The sequence below is a fragment of the Podarcis cretensis genome (genome assembly GCF_951804945.1).
Source record: "Podarcis cretensis genome assembly, chromosome: 1".
Classification (NCBI taxonomy): domain Eukaryota; kingdom Metazoa; phylum Chordata; class Lepidosauria; order Squamata; family Lacertidae; genus Podarcis; species Podarcis cretensis.
Window position 1 is genome coordinate 102,685,378 of NC_137170.1, and position 22,259 is coordinate 102,707,636.

The 22,259-nt window shown below is 40.9% G+C and overlaps 1 protein-coding gene across 12 annotated transcripts in view; it reads left to right on the forward strand.

Annotated features, from left to right (window-relative positions):
- The window catches only part of ARHGAP15 (Rho GTPase activating protein 15), a 386,745-nt gene that overhangs the window by 253,790 nt on the left and 110,696 nt on the right, over positions 1 to 22,259 (forward strand). For all 12 annotated transcript variants that reach the window (XM_079994046.1, XM_079994052.1, XM_079994048.1 and 9 more), the window contains one exon: positions 373 to 450. In XM_079994046.1, coding sequence (XP_079850172.1) covers positions 373 to 450 — 78 coding nt within the window. The remainder of the gene's footprint in view (positions 1 to 372; positions 451 to 22,259) is intronic.

Here is a 22,259-nt window from a genome sequence, read left to right on the forward strand (position 1 = left end):
TTTTAAAAAAGTTATTTTGTCCATAAAGCTCAACAGCTTTTCTGTCCGGATTTTCACTGTTTGAAATATGGCAACCCTAATAGAAAGAGCTTCCCTTCTGTTTATTTGAATGTGGAAGTTTTCATAGAAATGGGAGCTATGTGTATATCAGTAATCCACTCACCTTCAGGCAAATACTGATTTAGAAAAGGGGGGGACTTTTCACCTTGAAAGGCAAATAGAACAAGAACTCTGTTTCATCAACAGAATGTTTATCAAATAGTTCACTGAAGTAAAATTTTCTCTATAGTTTGGGACATTTATATTTTCTTGACAGACATCTTAAGTATAATACTCGCACAAGCCAATATGAAATATGTTTTCCTTTTTCAGGTCTGGATGTTGATGGAATATACAGAGTCAGCGGCAATCTGGCAACGATACAGAAGTTGCGATTTGTTGTCAATCATGGTAAGTGATTCCTTCACCCTGGTAATGTTTTGTTTAGTACTTATCTGTCTGAAATGACAATACAATGGATTTTAGAAGCCGTGGTACATTAGTGGCAGAGAATGAAGAGTGGCATTTTGCAGAAGAGAAGTGTACAGAGATACTGCAAACAACCAAAATATGGGGTGGAAGAGAGAAGGGGAAGAGCAACAGTCATGCTGTAAAAGAAAATAAGACAGTAAAAGAATTGGGGGTGGGGGGGGAGAGAGACAACAAAAGGAGTGAGGAATTATAATGTGACACTAAATTTATGCTAAAAATTTATGCTAAAATATTAGACATAAAAAAGAGAAGGCCTACAAGTCTAAAGAGATATGGAATAAGAAAATGAAATAGAAGAAAAACAAAGACACTTGGGAATGATGCCACAGGAAGAGAAAGAGTACAGTAATAGTAAGAAATGTGCACTGATTCACGTTAACAATTTAATGATTCTCTGCAATACTACAAAAATAAGTCTAAAATTATGCAATAGGTACAAAAGCCAACATTAGATTACCCAGAAAGGTGCATTATTTGACTCATGAGAGCAGCCAATAAACAGACTGTACAATGGTGATGGGATAAAATCAGGCTAAATCCTTATTGACAGCAGCAGGCAAGGGTTGGCATGGCACTGGGGCCAAGATCACTTTAACATTCCACAAACCCCATGTCGGTGGAATGGGTCTGCCGTGTTTGGACTGCCCCAAATCCATTCTATTGGGGTCATCCATTGTTGAACCTTGCCTGGCTGCAAGCCAAACAAGCAAGGTCTTACTGGGCAACCAGGGTGCAGATACCTACTAGGTAGGTACCCCAACACCAAGCTTGGGGTGCCATGGTCAGTCTTCTCCTCAGACCCCTTATGTGGGCTCCCCATACTATGTTGATCCTGCCCAATGCCATTTCCGCCCTCAAAAAACAGCCTTATTCCATCTAACAAAGGAAGGCCATAATTTCACTGAGGGAATGGTGGAGAAAACCCAACCAAGTACCAATCAGGTTGAGGAAAAAAATCCTGGCTGTGTCAACCAGAGACCCAAAACTGCTCAGGGAAGGTTCTAACCCGAGGGTGGGTAGGAAGCTCTCCAGGCAGAATGGCCCTGAGCTCCAGGGGAAGCAGCCTTATGTTGGTTTTCCCCATCCCCTTGCAAGGGCTCATGGGACAGCTCTTTCCCATGAGCCCATCACACAGACAAGATACTGGGCAAACCCTTGCCCAGTACTTTGCTGCGTTCTATGAACCCCAGCACCGCTGGGAAAAGGCATATTGGCATGGAGCAAGACAAATGAACAAACCCACCCAAAAGTTTTAATGCTGTTGATGTGTTGTATGCCTTCCAGATTGTCATATATTCCAGATTGTTATATAAAATGTGTGTACGTATTAGAAATGTGTTAATACTGAGGTTCTGAAAAATGTCCATGGTCATTTCACCTTTAAAAAGAGAGCATATTGAGCTATAAACATTAATAGTTCAGGACCCCAATATCTTCTGGAACTCCTCTCCCAATATGAATCCGTCCAGACTTAGATCTTAGAAAGGCTTGTAGGGTGATGACAAGAGAGAGGGCCTTTTCAGTTGTGGCTTCCCATCTGTGGCATAATCTCTGCAGTGAGGTCCACCTGGCAACTATGCTGACATCTTTTTGGTGCCAGGTAAAGAGTTACTTTTTTCCAAGGCTTCTGATGGCCTTAGTAAATGAGGAGTGTTGACTACTGAGACATTCGTTCTTCTAGGCATTTGTAATCATGTATAAAATTTTATATTCCGAAAACTGTTTTTGTTTTTAACTTAACATTTACTTTTATATGCAAAATATTGTAGAAGAGTCTTATATTATTATTGTTGCTATTTTCTTTCTGGTATTTTAGTTAGGTGTTCTGTGTTCTTTTTTGCTCTGTGACTTGTCCTAATTTTGAGATTGATATACATATGGCACATTTATTTCTAAAGAATAGCCTCAAATTATGAATACAACCATAAGACATTTAAAATTAGCAGGGGGAAATCCCAGAAAGGATCAAATTCTTCCCCAATGTAACTCCATTGAAGTCTCCTCAAAACATTTCTGTGAACTTGTCATCAAATGTATGCAAAGGATTTCATCACTTTGAGTTTGATTGAATTACACCAGGGATGAACTAAGTCCTCCATCTCTGTATGAAACTGAATTGCCAAATCCATCCCAAGCCACCAAGTCAGTAAAGTCATTCAACTTAAAAATAAAAAGTCAAAGCTCTTATTTCACCATGCAAGCTCTAGACAGACTGCACTTCTTCCTGTTCCCAGAAGTACTGTCTCAGATGTTCATTCTCTGCTCTCATTTCTGCTTTAAAGAACTGTGGAAGAGACCAAGCTGCTTGATCAGTCATCCATTGATGTACACTTGCTATCACCTTCTTTCCTCATGCAAGTCCGGCAATTTGGTCTACAACTAACTAATTTTCAGGGTGGCTTGCAAATACGGCCTTTTGGTCCTGTGTTGGTGTTATTGCGTAGGACGTACGTTGGTGCCCCTGGCAGATATCCATGAACAAGAGTGTGATGCATCAGGTCAAAAATTTGCTGCGACATGAGAAAATAAGAGGTTGCACTTCTGATCTTTCCAAAGTGAGGACCTACTAGAGTTGTTCAAAAAGAACAGCTGTCAGAGGAGACAATCCCCAATAAACCGAGTCTCTTGTTTCCTAATCTATGCAGAGAATGTGAATCAATCACTCTATATATTTTATTTATATACATTGGTACCTCGGGTTACATATGCTTCAGGTTACATACGCTTCAGGTTACAGACTCCGCTAACCCAGAAATATTACCTCAGGTTAAGAACTTTGCTTCAGGATGAGAAGAGAAATCGTACAGTGGTGGCGCAGCAGCAGCAGCAGGAGGCCCCATTAGCTAAAGTGGTGCTTCAAGTTAAGAACAGTTTCAGGTTAAGAACGGACCTCCAGAACGAATTAAGTTCTTAACCCGAGGTACTACTGTATTGAGGCTTACAAATGCAACAAGATAAATAGTTCTTGAGCAAATGATTTTAGAAAAAAAAGACACTAACTTTACAGTTTGAGTAGTAGTTAGCCGTACGAACAAATAAGAAATAAACAGAGATAAATACACCCAGTTGTACCTATTTGTAATATGCAGTAGATTTGAGGAAGTCTTTCGGAAAAACAGATTACTGCAGCGGGTTTCTCGGCTTGTTGAAGGCAAAGCCGAATCTGTACTTGAGGCAACGCAAGTCAAAGTGGGAGCCCACCGTCCCAAGTCCCTTGTGGCACCTCCGTGATTTGGACACCATAAAGTGCTGCAGAAAAATGTGAGCAAAGGGGAAACAAGTGTTTCTAAGCTTACCATAAAAAGAGAATGCCTTCTTAGCCATCATCGCAGCTAAGATGAGAAACCATGATGAGAAATAGGTGAGGGAAGAGTGGGAATACTTTGGAGAATATTTAAAGAGGTACAAAAACCAGATAAACTTCCAAGTAGGGATAGATACGTGAGCAGCAGTAAATGACACTTCGGATATTGTATAGAATCAAAATGAGTGGTATAGATGGATATGCAGTATAACAATGACCAAGGTGTAGAAAACCATGGAGGGGTGGACAGGCAAGTCTGGAGAAATGAGATGAATGAAGCAAATTGAAAGATGTATGTATTAAATTTTGGAAAATGCATAAATAGAGAATTTTAAAGAGAGAGAGAGAGAATTCCAGTTGAAGGGGTGATGCAACAAACACCGGGGTGGAGAGATGGAGTAGAGAAAGCTCAGTTGTGATGGTCAAGAAAAGCTTGTAACTAAAGGAAAAGCCTTGCCTATGCATTCCAATCCCAAGTTTTGGACAAGGTGCGTTGACAGAAACATAATAACCCCTTTCCCACCTCCGCACCTAAAGCTCCTCTGGCAGAATTGGGGGAACACCTAGGTTTAGCAGGTGCATGGGTGAGAGTCCCATTGCACAAGTGGAGCTCGTTCTGCAAGCACACACCCCACGTAGTGCTACATAGTGCTAAACGTCTTATTTTTTTACCTTCATTTTCTTGCCAAAAATCTATTAATGCTTCAAATTTATATCTGTTCTGATAAATTATCAAAAGAATCACCAAACAACATGCAGCAGCTACAGCCCCATATTACTGTTTCATACACTAGCAATGCTAGCTTAGTTTTGGCCAAACTTCTGGTTCTGAGCTAGGCGTATGGAAAAGGCATGAAGAACCTGCTAATGCTGGTAGGTTTTTCTGTTGTAGCTGTAGCTCAGAAGCTACATGGCATCGAAAGTAGAGCACATGGCTTATTACCTCTTGTGCAAAACTAAGAGCCTCTGCAAAGGTGGGTTTATGGTGGCTACTGACAATAATGAGATGCACATATTATTATTAATACTGCTTTTTCATTTTTAAAATAATTTTATTTGATCTGGCGATTCCCGCCCCCCCCATTGTACTTAAGAAGGGAAACTTCTGATTTTTAAAATATTTTTATATTTATTTTGTATATAACTTTTTTTTCGGCATAATTTTGTTGCTTCTGTTAATATTATTCAGCAATAAGCATTAGCCAACCCTGCATGAAAAAATCCATTTAAAATGCCCCAAATTGAACAGACTATCAATCCTTGCATGAGCAAAGTACTTGATTGTTCATTTCGACACTGCCATTTGGCCATGTATGATTCTTTCATTGAAACCCCTGCTCTGTGAAGTGCAAAACAGACATAAATTTAGACCGTTTTTATTTCATTGCAACTGGAATCTTGAACCACAAAACATTGCAGGAAAGCTTGAGAATGTCAAGTGTACTGTAAGTTTTTTTGTGGGGGTTTTTTTAAGAGAAAGAGAGAATGAGCCTCAGACCTAAGCATTATCAGTATCCCCTATCTTTATGTTGTGAACATAATCAGTATGATCAGAAAATGAATAAAAGGCAACCGGGGAATGATGAGGGGAGGAGAAAAAGGACAAAAATCTTACAATTGTTCATCTTTATTGTTAAACATTTTAGAAAGTGTCTTCTGGTATTTTTTTTATATAAAAAACACATTGGCTCACTTCCCTGCACTTTTTTACTTGATCTTTTATTACCAGTTCTTAAGGCTTTTGTCAGCAATGACAACAGAAGCACTGCCGTACTGTATACATTTTATCCGTGTGTGAGAGAGAGAGTGAGTGTGTGTATTTGTGTGTTTGTACAGAAGGTCATTGATATTGCACTTCTTCTTTCAGGTGACAAGATTATCTTTTATCAATGATTTATTTTTCCTATTAAAAGCTGAAAAGATCTTGATCATAAGAGGCCTGTATTATAACATCTTTCAATATGGTACACAGTTCCCAGCTCAAAACTTTGTCAGTTACATTGATTCATGTAACACAAAGTCATGAGGATTCTTGGAGACAGTAATACCCATTTTTTTACATCTCTCTCTCTCTCTCTGAAAGATATTGCAAAACAAAATGAACATTAATGCTAGTGTGATGTCACTGTTTCCTCAACAGTGGGATTTAAGTACATTAGAGTAAAGAGTCCATACGACTGGCAACATTATTATCAGGGAACCTTTTGGCTATCCACTATTACACAAGGGAAACTGGAAGAGTTCGGAGGGGAGCTGTAATTTCTGTAAGTGAACAGTGATGCCCTTGTAAGTTGAGGAGAGTTGGAGTCTGGCAACATCTGGAAAGCCACAAGCTAGCCACCCCTGTTTCACTTATTTCCGCCATTGTAATGATTTGTTGTGAACTTTGTGTAAGCCGTCATTATGATGACATCATCTCCTCATACTTCAGTTTAGGTTTCCAATCCAGAGCCCAAGTTAACTTTATAGATTTTTAATGGATGTGTGGCAAATGTATGCACTTACTCCATATTCTAAATAATTCCTAGACCTATTAAATCTGGAACAACATACATATGAGTTTCTAGGGAACTTTGGAAAGATTGCTTCACATACTACTTGGGGGTGGCTAAACATTTTCAACCCAGGGGCCATATTGACGATCCTCTATCCCTCCAAGGGCACATGCCATTGGTGGGATTCTCAGTGAGTAAGTACATGCACACAAGCTACACATGCAGACAACACATATACTCAACACATGTGCACATTTACCACAAATATAGCACACACACTCACTAGATATGGAGAAGTGAGGTTACAAGGAACGAGGCAGAGGGCCTTCCTGGTAGTGGCACCCACCCTGTGGAACACACTCCCATCAGATGTCAAGGACATAAGCAACTATATGACATTTAGAAGACATATGAAGGCAGCCCTGCTTAGGGAAGTTTTTAACGACTGGTGTTTTAATGTATTTTTAACCTTCTGTTGGTAGCCGCCCAGATGGGTGGGGTAGACATCATATTATTATTATTATTATTATTATTATTATTATTATTATTATTATTATTTATTATATTTATTATTCAACTGGTTTTTTCAAGGGAATTGTTCAAGTAATTCCCTTGAGGACTAAATTTACAGGGGGAAATATAAAGTATTATGGATTTGTCATACCCAGTTGGAGCACTTGAAATTTGTCCTAATATGTGTATAGTTATCACAAACCATAGAAATATCAATATCACTGTTTACTGCATTGTTCAATAAGTGTCAATTCATGCATAAAATGAGGTAGATCTTAATTGTCTCATATCAAGCTCTTTGTTTACAAAATGTTTGGCATTTGCAGAGTAGCTTGACCTTTGAATGTCCTTATTTGCATGTTAACTGTAAAATACAACACACCACCCATAGGTCAATTACTGCGTTTTTAGTATCTATATGCACCTTTTGAGGGAAAATTAATATTTCCTACCTGCATCACATGCAAAGTCTCTGCTACCTGAAAAAGAAAAATATTGTTATTAGAATTGGGAGACTGTAACATAGCCTTAAAGTATGGCAGATTTTTATAAAGTAAACAGTCATCTGGCATTAATAGGAGTTGATTTTATTTGCCACAATAATAAGTGATGAAATAAAACGGCTCTTGAGTGAGTCCTACATCTAATTCAACATTCAAATACAAGTTCCAACATTTAAAAATTGCATGTGAAATACAAATATGTTGGCCAGTTGAGAATATTTATTAACTAAATAATTTAATAATAAAGAAAATGACTACTTGATTAATTGTTACAAAGTAAAAATTACAATAAAACTGTCTTGATCCATGCTTTGCAGAAGTACCATTACTGTCTGTGCAGTTGTTTAACAAGGATTTAATTGGAAAGATAAGTGAATGCACATTTAAAAGTATTGTTAATTTGCTTTATAATCACCCCATCCTTCACAGTATTGACAGCACCAGGCACAAACCCCTCTCTCTTTTACAAGTATTATTTTCCATATGTGCACAATAAATTCTAGCTCTGTAATTGGAAATTTTATGGATTCTAGCATACCTTCAGCGTTGGATTTATAAGCATTGCATCCCCTTTCTAAAGGTAATGCACTAGTGGCATTATTAGTCACTATTAGTAGTCGCAAAGAGCTGTGATCCTGTGCCCAATTATGAACATTTAAGGACTACTGATTGCACTGGGGCCTTCGCTTGCATATAAATATGAAGAGGATTCATCCATGTTGTACTGTCTGAAGCTACCCCATATGTATTGGCACACATTATGTCATCCCCTTGTGGTATAACACTGTGGTAAATAGTAGTCTCATTTATCCTAAGATCTGATTAGCTGGCTGTTTTTGCATATCCCCCAGGCCAATGAGATAAATGATGCTTTACCTCATTCTTATTTCTTGTATCAGCAAGGCGACGAAAGGAAAAGACAAGATCAGTGAAAATGTTTTACAAGCAAATGCCCATGTTTCTTTTTTTTAGGATTTTGAAAAATCCAATATGAAACCTACGCAGGTTTTTCTGAAAACCTGCCAGAGTTGAATCTGATTGGCAGCTACCATTATCAGTCTAAAGGAGAAGAGCTTGAATCAGCACTGCTACCTTTTTAACTCCAACTAAGGACTGAAGTTACCTTTGAAACTGACTCATCGGGTCAGTGAAAATGGGTTGGGTGTTAAAACCAGGATTTATTTATTTTTAAAGAGAGAAAAAGAGAAGCAGCAGCTACTTTCAAAACTGTCTTTTTTAAAAAAGAAGAAGAAGGGATACAGACCCACTGAAAAGCACCCAGCAGTTTTCACTGACCCAACATATCCATTTCAAAGGCAGCCAGTCGCTTCAGTCCTCTTGTCAGTTTACAAAGGCTCTCTGTGGGCAGAGGCAAATAAGCTTCACTGCAAAGGCTCCCAACTTCCAGAGAAGCAGCTTGGTACAGTCTTAATGGGCCAAGGGCGTGATGGAGTTTGCAGCACTTTTAGCACATAGCAAGATTGACAGAAAATAATATATTTTAAAGGGCTAGGGAAATCCTCTCTGATAGTTTACATTTGTTTTTCCTTCTCTCTTCCCCAGCCAGCCGCCAATATCCTTTGGGAACCGATATGAAGATTAGTATAGCCAATGAGTTGTATGTATCATGAGATGTTGAGCAAATTTCCCTGGTTAAGCACCCAGGCTACTTCATGCATATTTTAAAAGAAATTTTATGAAATCATTGATTATGGTGATTGGGTACACACACACACACACACACACACACACACACATTTTCAACTTCTTCAGTTTCCTTTTAAGAAGCTGGCAAAACTTCACTGGACTAAATCATTATATAAAACATTGTTAAGGAATAAGGAAGGGTTGGTGATTCACAATGATTTAGGCATTTAGTATATCCCTATGCTCGATTACTAGCACCGCATGGGTGAAGGAGGAGATGCCATGAAAAAGCAAATTATGTAAAATTGCTGTTAATGGTCACTATCTTCAAACTCTCCAGGTCTTAGGGGAAAGCAACTGTGGGTACTACAAGTGGTGTGGCTAGCTGGAATTCGTGGCTGTGTGGGATAGGAGAAAGAGGCATCATAGAATTGTAGAGTTGAAAGGGGGGACCCCAAGGGTCATCTAGTCCAATCCCCTGCCCTGCAATGCAAGAATCTCAGCTAAAGCATCCATGACAGATGGCCATCCAACCTCTGCTTAAAAACCTCCAAAGAAGGAGAGTGTTTGGCATTGGGGCTGAGCTGAAAACATTCACATTATTTAAAAAATAAAATAAATCTCATTTTCACTTGTTTTCTTTTTTGTTTTTGTTTTCTTTATTTGGCTGCTTCTGTCAAACATTTCAAACACATTATGAAAAGCATTATCACTTGGGGGTATTCAAGCTATTCCATCATAGGTGCATATGACAGGTGATGCCATCATGGATTGTGTCATTCTGAACATCCAATCAACTCCACAGGCATATTGCAAATAATTTAGGTGTGCATCATTTAAACGTCCCCTTGGGAGTTCTCAATCTCTGCGTATTGTTGCTTCTGAATGCAAAATACTACCACGGATGCAAGTAGCTTTTCTTTCTTTCTTTCTTTCTTTCTTTCTTTCTTTCTTTCTTTCTTTCTTTCATCAGTGTTTTTCTTTCTTTCTTTCATCAGTGTTTAGAGTGGGGTGTCCATGGTTTGTGAAATCTGGAAAAGCTGTCAAGTTGCTCCCTAGAAGTTCTCTTGAATGGTCACAAACTTGCCGTCATCTTGAATCACATGCATTGAATTAGATATGCAGGCATAGTGTGAGCCAGGGCCGTCTTTCCTGGGGGGTGCAAGGGGTACGGGGCACCAGGGCGCCAAATTATGGTGGTGCATACTGGTCCCTCTCGATCGGTGGCAGTGAAAAGCAATGGAGCAAAAGTCCCCGCCCCCCTCCTCCATCGCTCTGTTTTCCGTCGTAGCATCAAATATTACCAATGAGCCATGAAACAAAAGCAGCTTTTTACCACTGCGTGGTTACAGGTGAGCGATTTCCCCTCCCATAAAAAGCTCAACAACTTTGAGTTTGCCCTCCCCCCTTAAAAAAGGTCAACAACTTTGGCTTTCCCCCTCCCAAAAAAGCTCAATAAAACTTAATTTGGGGGCTCTGGGCGGATCTTTGCACCCCTGCGGCACATATGCTAAAGACGGCCCTGGTGTGGGTTACTCTAGAAAGCCAGGGTGCATAAGGGAACATCTATGTTCTGTGGATCCTCCTGCTCCTGATAAGCTGATATGGATGCAAGTAGTTTTATCTGTATGCGGGGGGGGGGGGAGATGCTTATGCCAGTGGCAGTTGCTGGAGTGCATTGAGTATGGAAACCCAGGAAATGAATATTTGCTCCTAGAAGGTCTGTACTAACTTGGATTCCTCTGAATCTGACTGGGTGTGTAGATCCATCAGATATTGTTTGTTGAAGTCACCACAGAGGATTGCATGAAATTGCCATGAAAGTATCCTGCTTCTTTTGTGTCTTAGGTACTATTTGCTGAACAACACTATCTCATTACAAATAAATATTTTAAGAAAATAATACAACAGTGAAAGTATTTATAAGCTCTACTATTGATTTGAATCTGGACTACACTCTTGTCTGGTTTTTCCATGTGGTAAAACAACATACCCAGATACTGTGGGGGTTACGTATAGACTACAATCCCTACTAGACTGCCATTGCCCTGTATGTAAGATTTGTGGACACCTATACCAAAATGGATGGGCGCTACTCATTTAGATTGTTTTCTAAACCTGCTTTTTCAAATTCCAACAGCTCCAATTAAAATAATTATAACAATAAGTCGTAAAATAAAATAAAAAATTACCAAGTAGTGCTTAACTAATAGAAATCCTAAAATAGTTACTTCTACTAACATAAGCAGAATATCAGTGTGAGTGGCCAGAGTTCCTCTGGGGCAGTGAAGATGTAGACAAAGCTATTTCAACAATCATTATTTTCCTGCTGCTGCTGTTGTTTGTTGTTACTTATTGTCAGATTTATAGATTGTTCTTCATCATATGATCTCGTAGTTTCCTGAAATGTTAATGAAACAGCAAGACAATACAAAACAACCCTAAAAGGCAGAGCAGCTTAAACAAAAACCACATTTCACATCCTCCTCAGCTGACAGTGAGATACATTTGCTGGTAGGAAGGCAAGGAGGTCCACATCTGCCAATCTCATGGCCAGGGTATGGGGATAACCACCAGCATAAACATGTAGGCAACCAGTGTGGATCCTACAAGATAAGTGTTATGTGACATCCTAAAGAACTATCAGTACTCTAGTAGCTGCATTTTGCAGTTGCTGAAGTTTTCAGACTATCTTCAATCTAGTTCGAGGCTACTAAACTGTATTGCACCTTGGCCAAGGTATCTCAGTTCAGAGATAGCCTGAGCTGGAAATAAGCAAATGGGTAACCCCATTTGGGCCACCATTGAAAATGCTATGTCCAGGAGAACCCTCTTTCTCCTTCAGGAAGAGACTTTCCCATCTAGAACAGGATGATCACCCAATTCCCAGACTCAAGAACCACCCACCAACAGTACTGTAATCTTGTCAGAATTCATTTTCTGTTTAATGTTGTTTGCCAGGTGAGGGGGTGGAATGGCAAAAGGGTTATCTCCAAACACTGGTATCTGGCCATTTTAATTGTAGGTAAAAAAAATAGTACTTGGTGCCAGTCCCAGGAAATACCTAGAAGATTCGTAAAGAGGGGGATATTTCTCTCTTTGCCAGACAGTTTGCTCAGTGAAACAAATCAGTGTCTGCACATTGACTGGTTTTGGGGGTTGTTGTTGAGGAGAAAAGAAGTAGAGGAGAAGTAAGGTTTTTCACAGATGAAGCCCTGAGCACTTCCATTGTGGCTCAACTTCGGTTAATTGTCTCTCATCAAGTCCATTACAGTGGTACCTCGGGATGCGAACGGAATCCGTTCCGGAGCCCTGTTCGCATCCTGAACAGAACGTAACACGCAACTGTGTGTGCACGGGTCGCGTTTCGCTGCTTCCGCGCATGTGCGTGACATCATTTTGACCGTCTGCGTATGCACAAGCGGCGAAACCCAGAAGTAACGCACTCCGTTACTTCTAGGTCGTTGCGGAGCGCAACCCGAAAATGCTTACCCTGAAGCGTATTTATCCCGAGGTATGCCTGTACTGACAAGTGTTCAACATTGTGCTTAGTGTCAATACATTTCAGAGTATCTTATTTCCAAAAAATGTGTTTAGACAGGTATCCCTAGGTTCAAATCAAATTACATGTTGTCATTGCATTGTGAGTGGTGTTTTTACATGCTTGAATTATGTGAAGCAGATGATATATAATGTGCTGCTGCCCTAGAACATCTCTTGCGCTTCTAGGCCCCCAAGCCCTTCCCCTGAAAATAACTTCACACTGACACATAACTTTAGTTTAAGTTATTGGGCAAAATTTAGGCCACAACTTTATTCATTACAGCAAAGTGAGCAGTGTTGGCTTAGGCATTGGCAACAGACTATAACTGACAGATGCCTCTCTGGCTGGAAGTCTGAAAGGGTAAACACCAAACGAGGGAGCAACATCGATGAAGACCAATGAAGCTCACCCCAGGGTTCCTGTGGTCCTGGCATGGCCCTAGCCATGTCCCCTCAAGCCAAGTCCCCTCAAGCGGACTTCGGACTGGATCCAGGACCCCCAGATTCCTTTAGCGGAATACCCTTCTTCATGGAGGGGCAAGTGATGGCCGCACCTCCCCTCCCACACACTTCAATAAGCCAATGCCTAACCTCCAAACCTTACACAGTTGTGACGATTGCTAAGGGGGTAGGCGAAAACCAAGTGGCTACATCCAATCTGCCAAATAGAAAAAAAATCCTACCCAGCCCCTGCTCCAAAGCAGGCAACCCAATCCAAAGCAAGGCCCAAAGCAGCAGCACTTAAAATTTGGGAGGGAGGGAGGGCGTTCGGCAGCACAATGAAAGTTTCCCCAGTTACGCTGTTCTGCCACTTTTATAGGCCCCAGGAATCATGCCAACTGCCCTGATTGGCCCAAACAGCCTGGCACGACCCTGGGGCCCAATGTTTAAGGCTGGGCCACACCTGGCAACAACTCTCCCAGCGGGGGTGCCTTAGGGGCCCATGCGCAACCAGGACCCTCATTAAGGAGGATCCCATTTTTTTACCCACATCTGCCACATGCTAGGACTTTGCATGAGTTTGCTGAGCAACTGCTCTGCCTCCCGTCATAGCATCACTGCAACATCCTTGGACGTTTTATTGCACATGACATTGCACTTGCGCTATGGCCCCAGCACAACAGACAATTCAATCAGGCTATAATTCACTTTGGGAGTGACTGTTTCGTGAGATCAAATTAGAGTTGCTTTCTTTCTGCATCAGATCTATACAAGTGTTTGGAGAGAAGTGAAGTAGCAATGCAAGAGGTCAGCAAATCCAGTTTTATAATTGGTGAATCCAAACAATACAAAACAAAACAGGACTTACCAGTCAGCCTTAAAATGCACTAAATGTTGAAATGATCCATTTTAGGAACAAGTAGCTGCTCCTATGGCTGAGTTAATAGTTGTGGAAAAGTCTTGGATTCGAGTCTAATGTGCACGAGGGGATTTTACATAGAAATTTCAGACTCCAAAGAATATTGAATTTTATTACCGTCTTCTCCACAAAACTGTTCAGAGAGCAAGAGTCAAGTCTTTCTTCAACTCTCACTTCCTCTTCTCTATCACACCCATCCATACACATCTCATTACCCTCGAAAACCAGACATGCTGTACAATTTGAAGTATTGACCTGATACTGCGCAAATGTGGCTCAAATCTGTGTTCATCTTTTTTGGCACTTAGGGCCACATTGGAAGGTGACCAACTGCTCAAGATTGGCAGCTAATTTGCATATTTGTTAATGCCAATAAAATTTGCATTAATTTGCAATATGTTTACTTTTTGAATATTTTCATAACTTTGCCGAGTGCCCATTTCTAAACTGCAAACATACAGCTTGAACAAATGCTCAGTCTCTTTGTTGCTAAAGTTATCTAGTGGCATCAATTCACCTTATAATTCTGGTTTTACTACCAGCTAAAAACCATTCCTTGGGGGGGAGGGAAGGGGGACACAATTCTCCAGGAAGTTATACTGCTCAAATCCCACTGAAATGAATGGAAGCTGCATAAACACGCTGCTTTTTCCATGGGAACTGATCCCTCTAACCTACTAGTGTCTACATTAGAGGACAGTAGATTTCCAGTGTCTCTTTCCCAGCCATATTACCAAAGATACTTTCAACTGGTGATGTCAGAGTCTAAAGCTAGCACCTTCTACATAGGACTGAACTCTGTGCTCCAGAGAATTCTGCGGAGCCACATAAATACCTAGTAACCTGAAGTACAATATCATTTTATCTCTTTGTCGTGATACTCAAAAATGCTAGAGAAACAGTATCTAGATATTAGAGTTACCACAGGCTGGAAGGGATAAAGTTAGTCAGGGTTTTTATGTACCGGTAACTGGTACTGATATAATGATGTGGATACCTAACAGGACTCCAATCAAGAAGATGATTGTAGGATACACTGAATGTTTATTTGTAAAGGGCTCATGTACATGGAAATAACCCATAATAAAGGTAAAGGTAAAGGTACCCCTGCCCGTACGGGCCAGTCTTGACAGACTCTGGGGTTGTGCGCCCATCTCACTTAAGAGGCCAGGGGCCAGCGCTGTCCGGAGACACTTCCGGGTCACGTGGCCAGCGTGACATCGCTGCTCTGGCGAGCCAGAGCCGCACACGGAAACGCCGTTTACCTTCCCGCTGGTAAGCGGTCCCTATTTATCTACTTGCACCCGGAGGTGCTTTTGAACTGCTAGGTTGGCAGGCGCTGGGACCGAGCAGCGGGAGCGCACCCCGCCGCAGGGATTCGAACTGCCGACCTTTCGATCGGCAAGTCCTAGGCGCTGAGGCTTTAACCCACAGCGCCACCTGCATAATAAACTACCCCTAAACTCCTTAGATAAAGGATGAAATATAAATTGTGTGTGTATGTGTGTGTGTGAAAGAGAGAAAGACAGAGACACAGACAGACAGAATGAATGAATATGGCAGGAAGACTATTACACTGACGTGAGAATGTGCATCTACTAAAACTGCCCTTCTACATAGTTTATAAAAGCACAGAGAGGTTATCCAGTCAAGGAGTTGGTGAATATATACATATACAGTGGTACCTTGGTTTACAACCATAATCCGTTCCGGTGTTCCGGTTGTAAACCGAAACAGGTTGTAACCTAAGGCGCGCTTTCGCCAATGGGTCTTCCCCAAAAAATTGGTTGTAATCCAAACAAATGGGTTGTAATCCAAAAAAAGGAACACACACTTCCAGGTTTGACGTGGCTATAATCCTAAACAGTTGTAATCGAAAGCGGTTGCAAACCAAGGTACTACTGTACATCTTTGATACTGAAACTTGCTGATACTGTAGTGCAACTTACACCAGTTTTTGTTAAAATATGCTGATCATGTCCTCCCATTAGTGTACATCTCAGGTATTTTCACTCAAAAAGTACCTGCTCACAGATTTACATAGTGCTCCTTCACCTTATTTGCATGACACACTTCTTTAAAGAGATCTTTGGATGAGTTCCCACATGCACCACTGCTTGGTACTGTTTTGTCAATATTGTTATTGGTTGATTTTGCAGTTCATTCTGATATTTTTGTAATCCAGCCTGGGACCAGTTGGAGAAAGGTGGGCTATAAGTAGTAGTGGTGGTGGTGGTGGTGGTGGTGGTGGTGGTGGTGGTAGTAGTAGTAGTAGAAGAAGAGAGCTATAGTAGTATTGTTGTAGGCTATATGTAGTAGGAGTACTACTACAAGTAGCAGTAGTAGTATGGGCTATAAGTAGGGTGGTTTGTAAATAGTAGCAGTTGTTGTTATAATACAAAGACTTGCAGTATAGTAATAAGAATTTTCCATGTAGAAATTTGGTGGGTGGTGTCTATTGCCATTGTTTCTAAATAGGCCTCTTCCTGACACTGCGTCCGTACTCTGTCCCCATTCCAGTTTGTCTTGCTCCTATTGAAACTTGGCTTCAGCTCAATAGGAATCTGGCCGCCAACCTTGCTCTCAAATTCCACAGAACCAGGAGAAGACATTTTTCCCCTGGGCTGCAGTGCTTCTTGGCAGCCGGAGCTTGAAACACAGAGGGGCTTCCAAACCTGTTGTCTTTGATTAGCCCTGTGTTGAAAAGCAAATGTGCTTCAGATGATTCCAAATTAAAGGCCTATGTGGTTTCACAAAGGTTCCCTAGATGTGTGGGAATATAATAAAGTGGAGCCATGTGTGGGATGGTGGTGGTGAGTGAAAGGATGAGGGAATTAATAAGGAGGAGATGTTATCAGGGACATAGCTGTGTAACAAGAATAAGCGAGAGAACTGATGGTGGCAGCATGGAAGCGAATGGGAAGCATGCTGCCATGTCCAGAGTCCTCATGGCTTTCTGCTAGATATCTAACTGCTAGTTGTCAAGATGCACTAGGCATTCTCTACAGCGTTCCAAATCAACAGTTCATTTTAAGAAGTTAACTACATGCAAGAAGTAGGTTGGGTCTGCCTTGCCAATGATGTAAACAAATTTTTTGTGCTAGAGATGGAAGCAGAAAAATAAGCAGAAAGAAAAGCAGCGGGAACCTGAGTCATTTTGGTCAATCACATCCTTATAAAGAATGTTTACAACATGGATCATTTCACCGTAAATACAATACCTTTTTCATATCACTTTCATGTTGGGCCATTTACTTCACAGCGGTGTTGTGGTTACTATGCATTTGAAACTTTCACAATGTGAAAAGGTTTTGGAGCCATTGTACTTCATGTTGTAGCTACTCACTGGAGTGGTGTCATATTATAGGCAGCACACATGGCTGGTATTTCATCATAGCCACTTGATGTATGTCGATAATGAAAAGAGGGAAGAAAGTATCAAAACCTATAGTGAATAGTAACATGGGATGGGGGGAGTTACACTGAAAACACATTAGAAGTTAGGTGTAGTCCATCATCACAAAGCTTGGAACCACAGTCCCTTCTGTAAAGTCAGTAATACTGTCCAGTACACAATGACTAGGATGGATGCTAATCCAGAAGCTAATTGTGTTAAATTATTGTATTATCCAGAAGCTAGTTAAGTTAGAATTATTGTATTGTGTTGAACTTAAATAATGATATGAAGTTGATTTAAATTTGCATGCTTCAGCTAAACTGGTTTGTGAATCGGAGCCAAAGAGCTTCACTGTGGAATCTGCAGAACTAACTAATGTAATTCAAGGTAACTCTTACCATTTCCCTTGCGTTTAATTTCTGTGGTTCTCTGGTTTATATGAAACATTGGCTAGCAAAAAGAAGTGCTGGCTATACTCTAAAAGAACAATATTATTTGGAACGTATGTAATATCATCCTGTGTGGTGTTGGGAACAAATAACCATCCTACCACACTGGAATCTGAGTTTTCCATGGTATTTGTGGCATTCTTTACGCTTCGAAAGGGAACAAAAACACAGATGACATGGTAACGTTTACTATTGTGGATGGAAAAGACTCTTTCTTCCTTTCTGTCTGTCTGTCTTCCTTTCTCTCAAGATGCCTTTCATTATAGATACATGTTCCTTTGTCTATCTAATTCATAGGGGTTTAGAAGACTAGCTCGATGGAAATTCAAATATGTACAAGTTAGGGGGGGAAACAGCAAAAGATTATTTCTAAAGGTTTCTAATAGAATGTGAAAGCTTTATTTGGGATTCAGAATGAGTTTTATTTCCATTGGCATTGGTCAGTTTTCCAAATGGAAAATAGAGTCCCCATCGGAACCTGCACTTTTTAACTTGTTCATATAAATGATCTAGAATTAGGGGTGAGCAGTGAGGTGGCCCAGCTTGCTAATGATATCAAATTATCCTTTTTTGAGGTGAAGCTACCAGAACTGTATACAGTATCACAAATGTAGTCACGCCATAGATTTGTATAACAGAATAATGATATTAGCAGTTATATTTTCAATTCCTTTCCTAATCATCCCTTGCATGGAATTTGCCTTCTTCACAGCTGACACACACTGACTCGATATCTTCATAGAGCTATCCACTGTTACTGCAAGGTCCCATTCCTGGTCAGTCATCCCCAACTCAGACCCCATGAGTTTATATGTGAAATTAAAATACATATTTTTGCCCCGACTTTATACTTGTTCACATTGAACTTCATTTTCTGTTTTACTGCCCATCCACTTAGTTTGTTGAAATCCTTTCAGAGCTCTTTGCAATCTCTTTTTGTTTTAACAACCCTGAGGAGAATTGGAAAAGGTTCAGAAAACGGAAACCAAAATGATTAAGGAGATGGAGTAATTACCCTATGTTGTAGCATTTGGGAATTTTTCATTCAGAGAAAAGGCAAGCAGGAGGTGACATGATTCCCCCCCCCCCCCCATAAATAATATGCATGGCATGGAGAAAGTGGCTAAAGAAAAGTCCACCCCCCCTCCTAACATTTGAACTTGTGAACACCCAGTGAAGCTCAATTTTGAAAGATTCAGGACAGATGAAATAAAGTACTTCTTCACACAATGCATAGTTAAACTAGCGTACTCACTCCCACATGAGGCAGTGATGGTCACCAACTTGGATTGCTTTAACAGAGGATTGCACAAACCCATAGAGGATAAGGCTATCATTGGCCATTAGCCATGATAACTATGTTCTGCCTCCACAGTTGGAGGTAGAAAGCTTCTGAATCCCAGTGCTTAGAAACCACAGGAGGAGACAGTACACTTGTGCTCAGGTTCTGATTGTGGGTTTCCCGTGGGCATCTGATTGGCCACTATGAGAACAGGTTGCTGGACCATTGGCTTGATCTGGCAGGATTGTTTTTATCCACACTGGTCCACACTGACCCCATGTGATCCCACATGCAAACAAGCAGAAAATGAACTTTGCTGTTTTCCAAGGTCTAAACGATCCCCCGTTTTTCTTTTTCTGATTCTCTCTCTCTCTCTCTCTCTCTCTCTCTCTCTGTGTGTGTGTGTGTGTGTGTGTGCATGCATGCGTGTGTGTATTAACTAAAATGACAAATAATTGCGTGTTTAATCTCTGTGTATTTAAGTGGAAGACTCAGAGTACAATCCTAATGTCCAGTTCTATTGGCTGGAGGTGATTAGGATAGGATGTGAATATTTAACATTTGGATTTCAGTGCATATCTCCAGGCTATACATTTGATGCCCAGAGCCATGAGTGTAGCAGTGGACAATGGGTGCTTTGGAAGGTTTTAAACAGAAGTGTTTGACTTACCACGTAAAAGTAAATGGTTGAACGGTGCTAACCAGTAGGCATCTCTGCTAGCTGGTAAAGAAAGATTGAGGTGTAGTATCTCATTATCACAGATGGTTCCCTTATTTTAGGAAAAGGAGTTCTACTTTGAGGCATTCTAAATTTCAAGCACTGTATAAAATTAACAAAGAAGATGTATGCTTTTATTTTCTCAAATCTGAGACACATGACAAAGCACTCAAACATAATGCATATAATTGCAAGCCGATGTATCCAGAACTTAAAAACAGAATAAATAATTTAGTTTTCACACATGGGCAATCCTAACTAAAAATTGCAAATCCAAACCCCTCTGAATATATTTTACGTTAATAGATGCACTGATATGAAAGGCATCTAATTGTATAATGTATTATTAGCCATTTTCTTTGGCATCCTATTAACGTTAAATAATGGTAACATTTTATAGCATCCACAGCAAAAGTTCCTCTTTTGCCAGCAGAAGAAGGAGCCACACATTAATAACAATCTCTCCCCCCACAGCTCTCTAGCTTTTGTGCTACACTGAATATTTGTTTCACTGAAAATTATAAATATAAACTGATATCACATTATTGTGAGTGTATGTGATAGTGATGTGTGTGTGCGTGTGTGCATGCGTGTGTGTGTGTATTAACTAAAATGACAAATAATTGCACGTTTAATCTCTGTGTATTTAAGTGGAAGACTCAGAGTACAATCCTAATGTCCAGTTCTATTGGCTGGAGGTGATTAGGATAGGACAAAGATATACTGCTGTTGGATAGAAGCTTTGCCACCAATGGGTTACTCTCTGTTGACAGAGAATATAGAACTACCACTGAGGTTAGCTGGCAGAACTTTGAAAGTGGCAGACAATCTGCCAGTTTACTCCCTCCCCTGCACTACACTTAAGTTTGTTCTCCCCACCATGTTTAACTCATTTACACAAATTAATAGATTTTAAAGAACTTACTTAACTTTGGTTGGATCATGCCTAGGACAACTATTGGTCATATACGTTCTCTGTATATTATAGAGCAAGAAATGGTAGCTAGTAGCTTACAGTGCAGTGCTAACTATGTCTATTCAGAAGTATGTCCCACTGAAGAAAAAATGCTACAGTGTAGAGTGTTGCTGCTGAGGATGCTGGCTAGCCATTCCTTCCTCTGTGATTCTTGATTCCTTTCCCTTTTCCAGTTTTCCTCTCCTCCCACTCCGCAACAGACACACTACATTCTGTATTCGCTGTGCATGTTCAGTCTTCACTGAACAGTTTTTCTGTTCCTGTTGTTGTTGTTGTTGTTTAGTCGTTTAGTTGTGTCTGACTCTTCATGACCCCATGGACCAGAGCACGCCAGGCACTTCTGTCTTCCACTGCCCCCCGCAGTTTGGTCAAACTCATGCTGGTAGCTTCGAGAACACTATTCAACCATCTCGTCCTCTGTCATCCCCTTCTCCTTGTGCCCTCCATCTTTCCCAACATCAGGGTCTTTTCCAGGGAGTCTTCTCTTCTCATGAGGTGGCCAAAGTATTGGAGCCTCAGCTTCACGATCTGTCCTTCCTTTCTGTTCCTAAAGGTAAAGGTAAAGGTACCCCTGCCCGTACGGGCCAGTCTTGACAGACTCTGGGGTTGTGCGCCCATCTCACTTAAGAAGCCATGGGCCAGCGCTGTCCGGAGACACTTCCGGGTCACGTGGCCAGCATGACATCGCTGCTCTGGCGAGCCAGAGCCGCACACGGAAACGCCGTTTACCTTCCCGCTGGTAAGCGGTCCCTATTTATCTACTTGCACCCGGAGGTGCTTTCGAACTGCTAGGTTGGCAGGCGCTGGGACTGAGCAGCGGGAGCGCACCCCGCCGCAGGGATTCGAACCGCCGACCTTTCGATCGGCAAGTCCTAGGCGCTGAGGCTTTAACCCACAGCGCCACCTGCGTCCCACAGCGCCACCTGCGTTTCTGTTCCTACTCCACTTTAAAGCATTTTTTTTAATGTAAAAAAATTGTACCACATTAAACCTTCAGGTTTTCCCAAGCCTGCTGATGCCTCCCTCTTATGAGTGGGTCATATATATTTGGTCATATAAAGATTCATAATTGGATAATGAGTTCACTATTTTCATATGAGCAGATGCATGCATGTACTTTTCACAATATTTTAAAAATACAGGGTTTACAATATATTGCCTACCTGTTGTCAGTCTATGTACAATGGATTCGGCACCACATTTTATTACTTGTGGAATGTATCCTGACATGTGTTAGACCTTATGCAATCCCCTCGCTTTCCCCGTGGGCAATGAGATGAGAATACAAAGTATCACTGTGGGTTCATTGTTTTTTTTTTGGGGGGGGGGCTCGGATGTGATTAGGTACATTTTAGCCTCAGGGCCAAACTAGATGTGAAGCGTTAGCATGTGTATTTATCCTCATGTCTTGTGTTACCTTGTTTGCTTGCTTGGGACACCTGTCATTAAACATGTTTGAAAAATGTTTCCCTGTGGCCCTTCAAATGCTATTGGTCTCCAGTATTGCAAGTGATCAGGGATTATGGGAGTTGTAGTCCAAC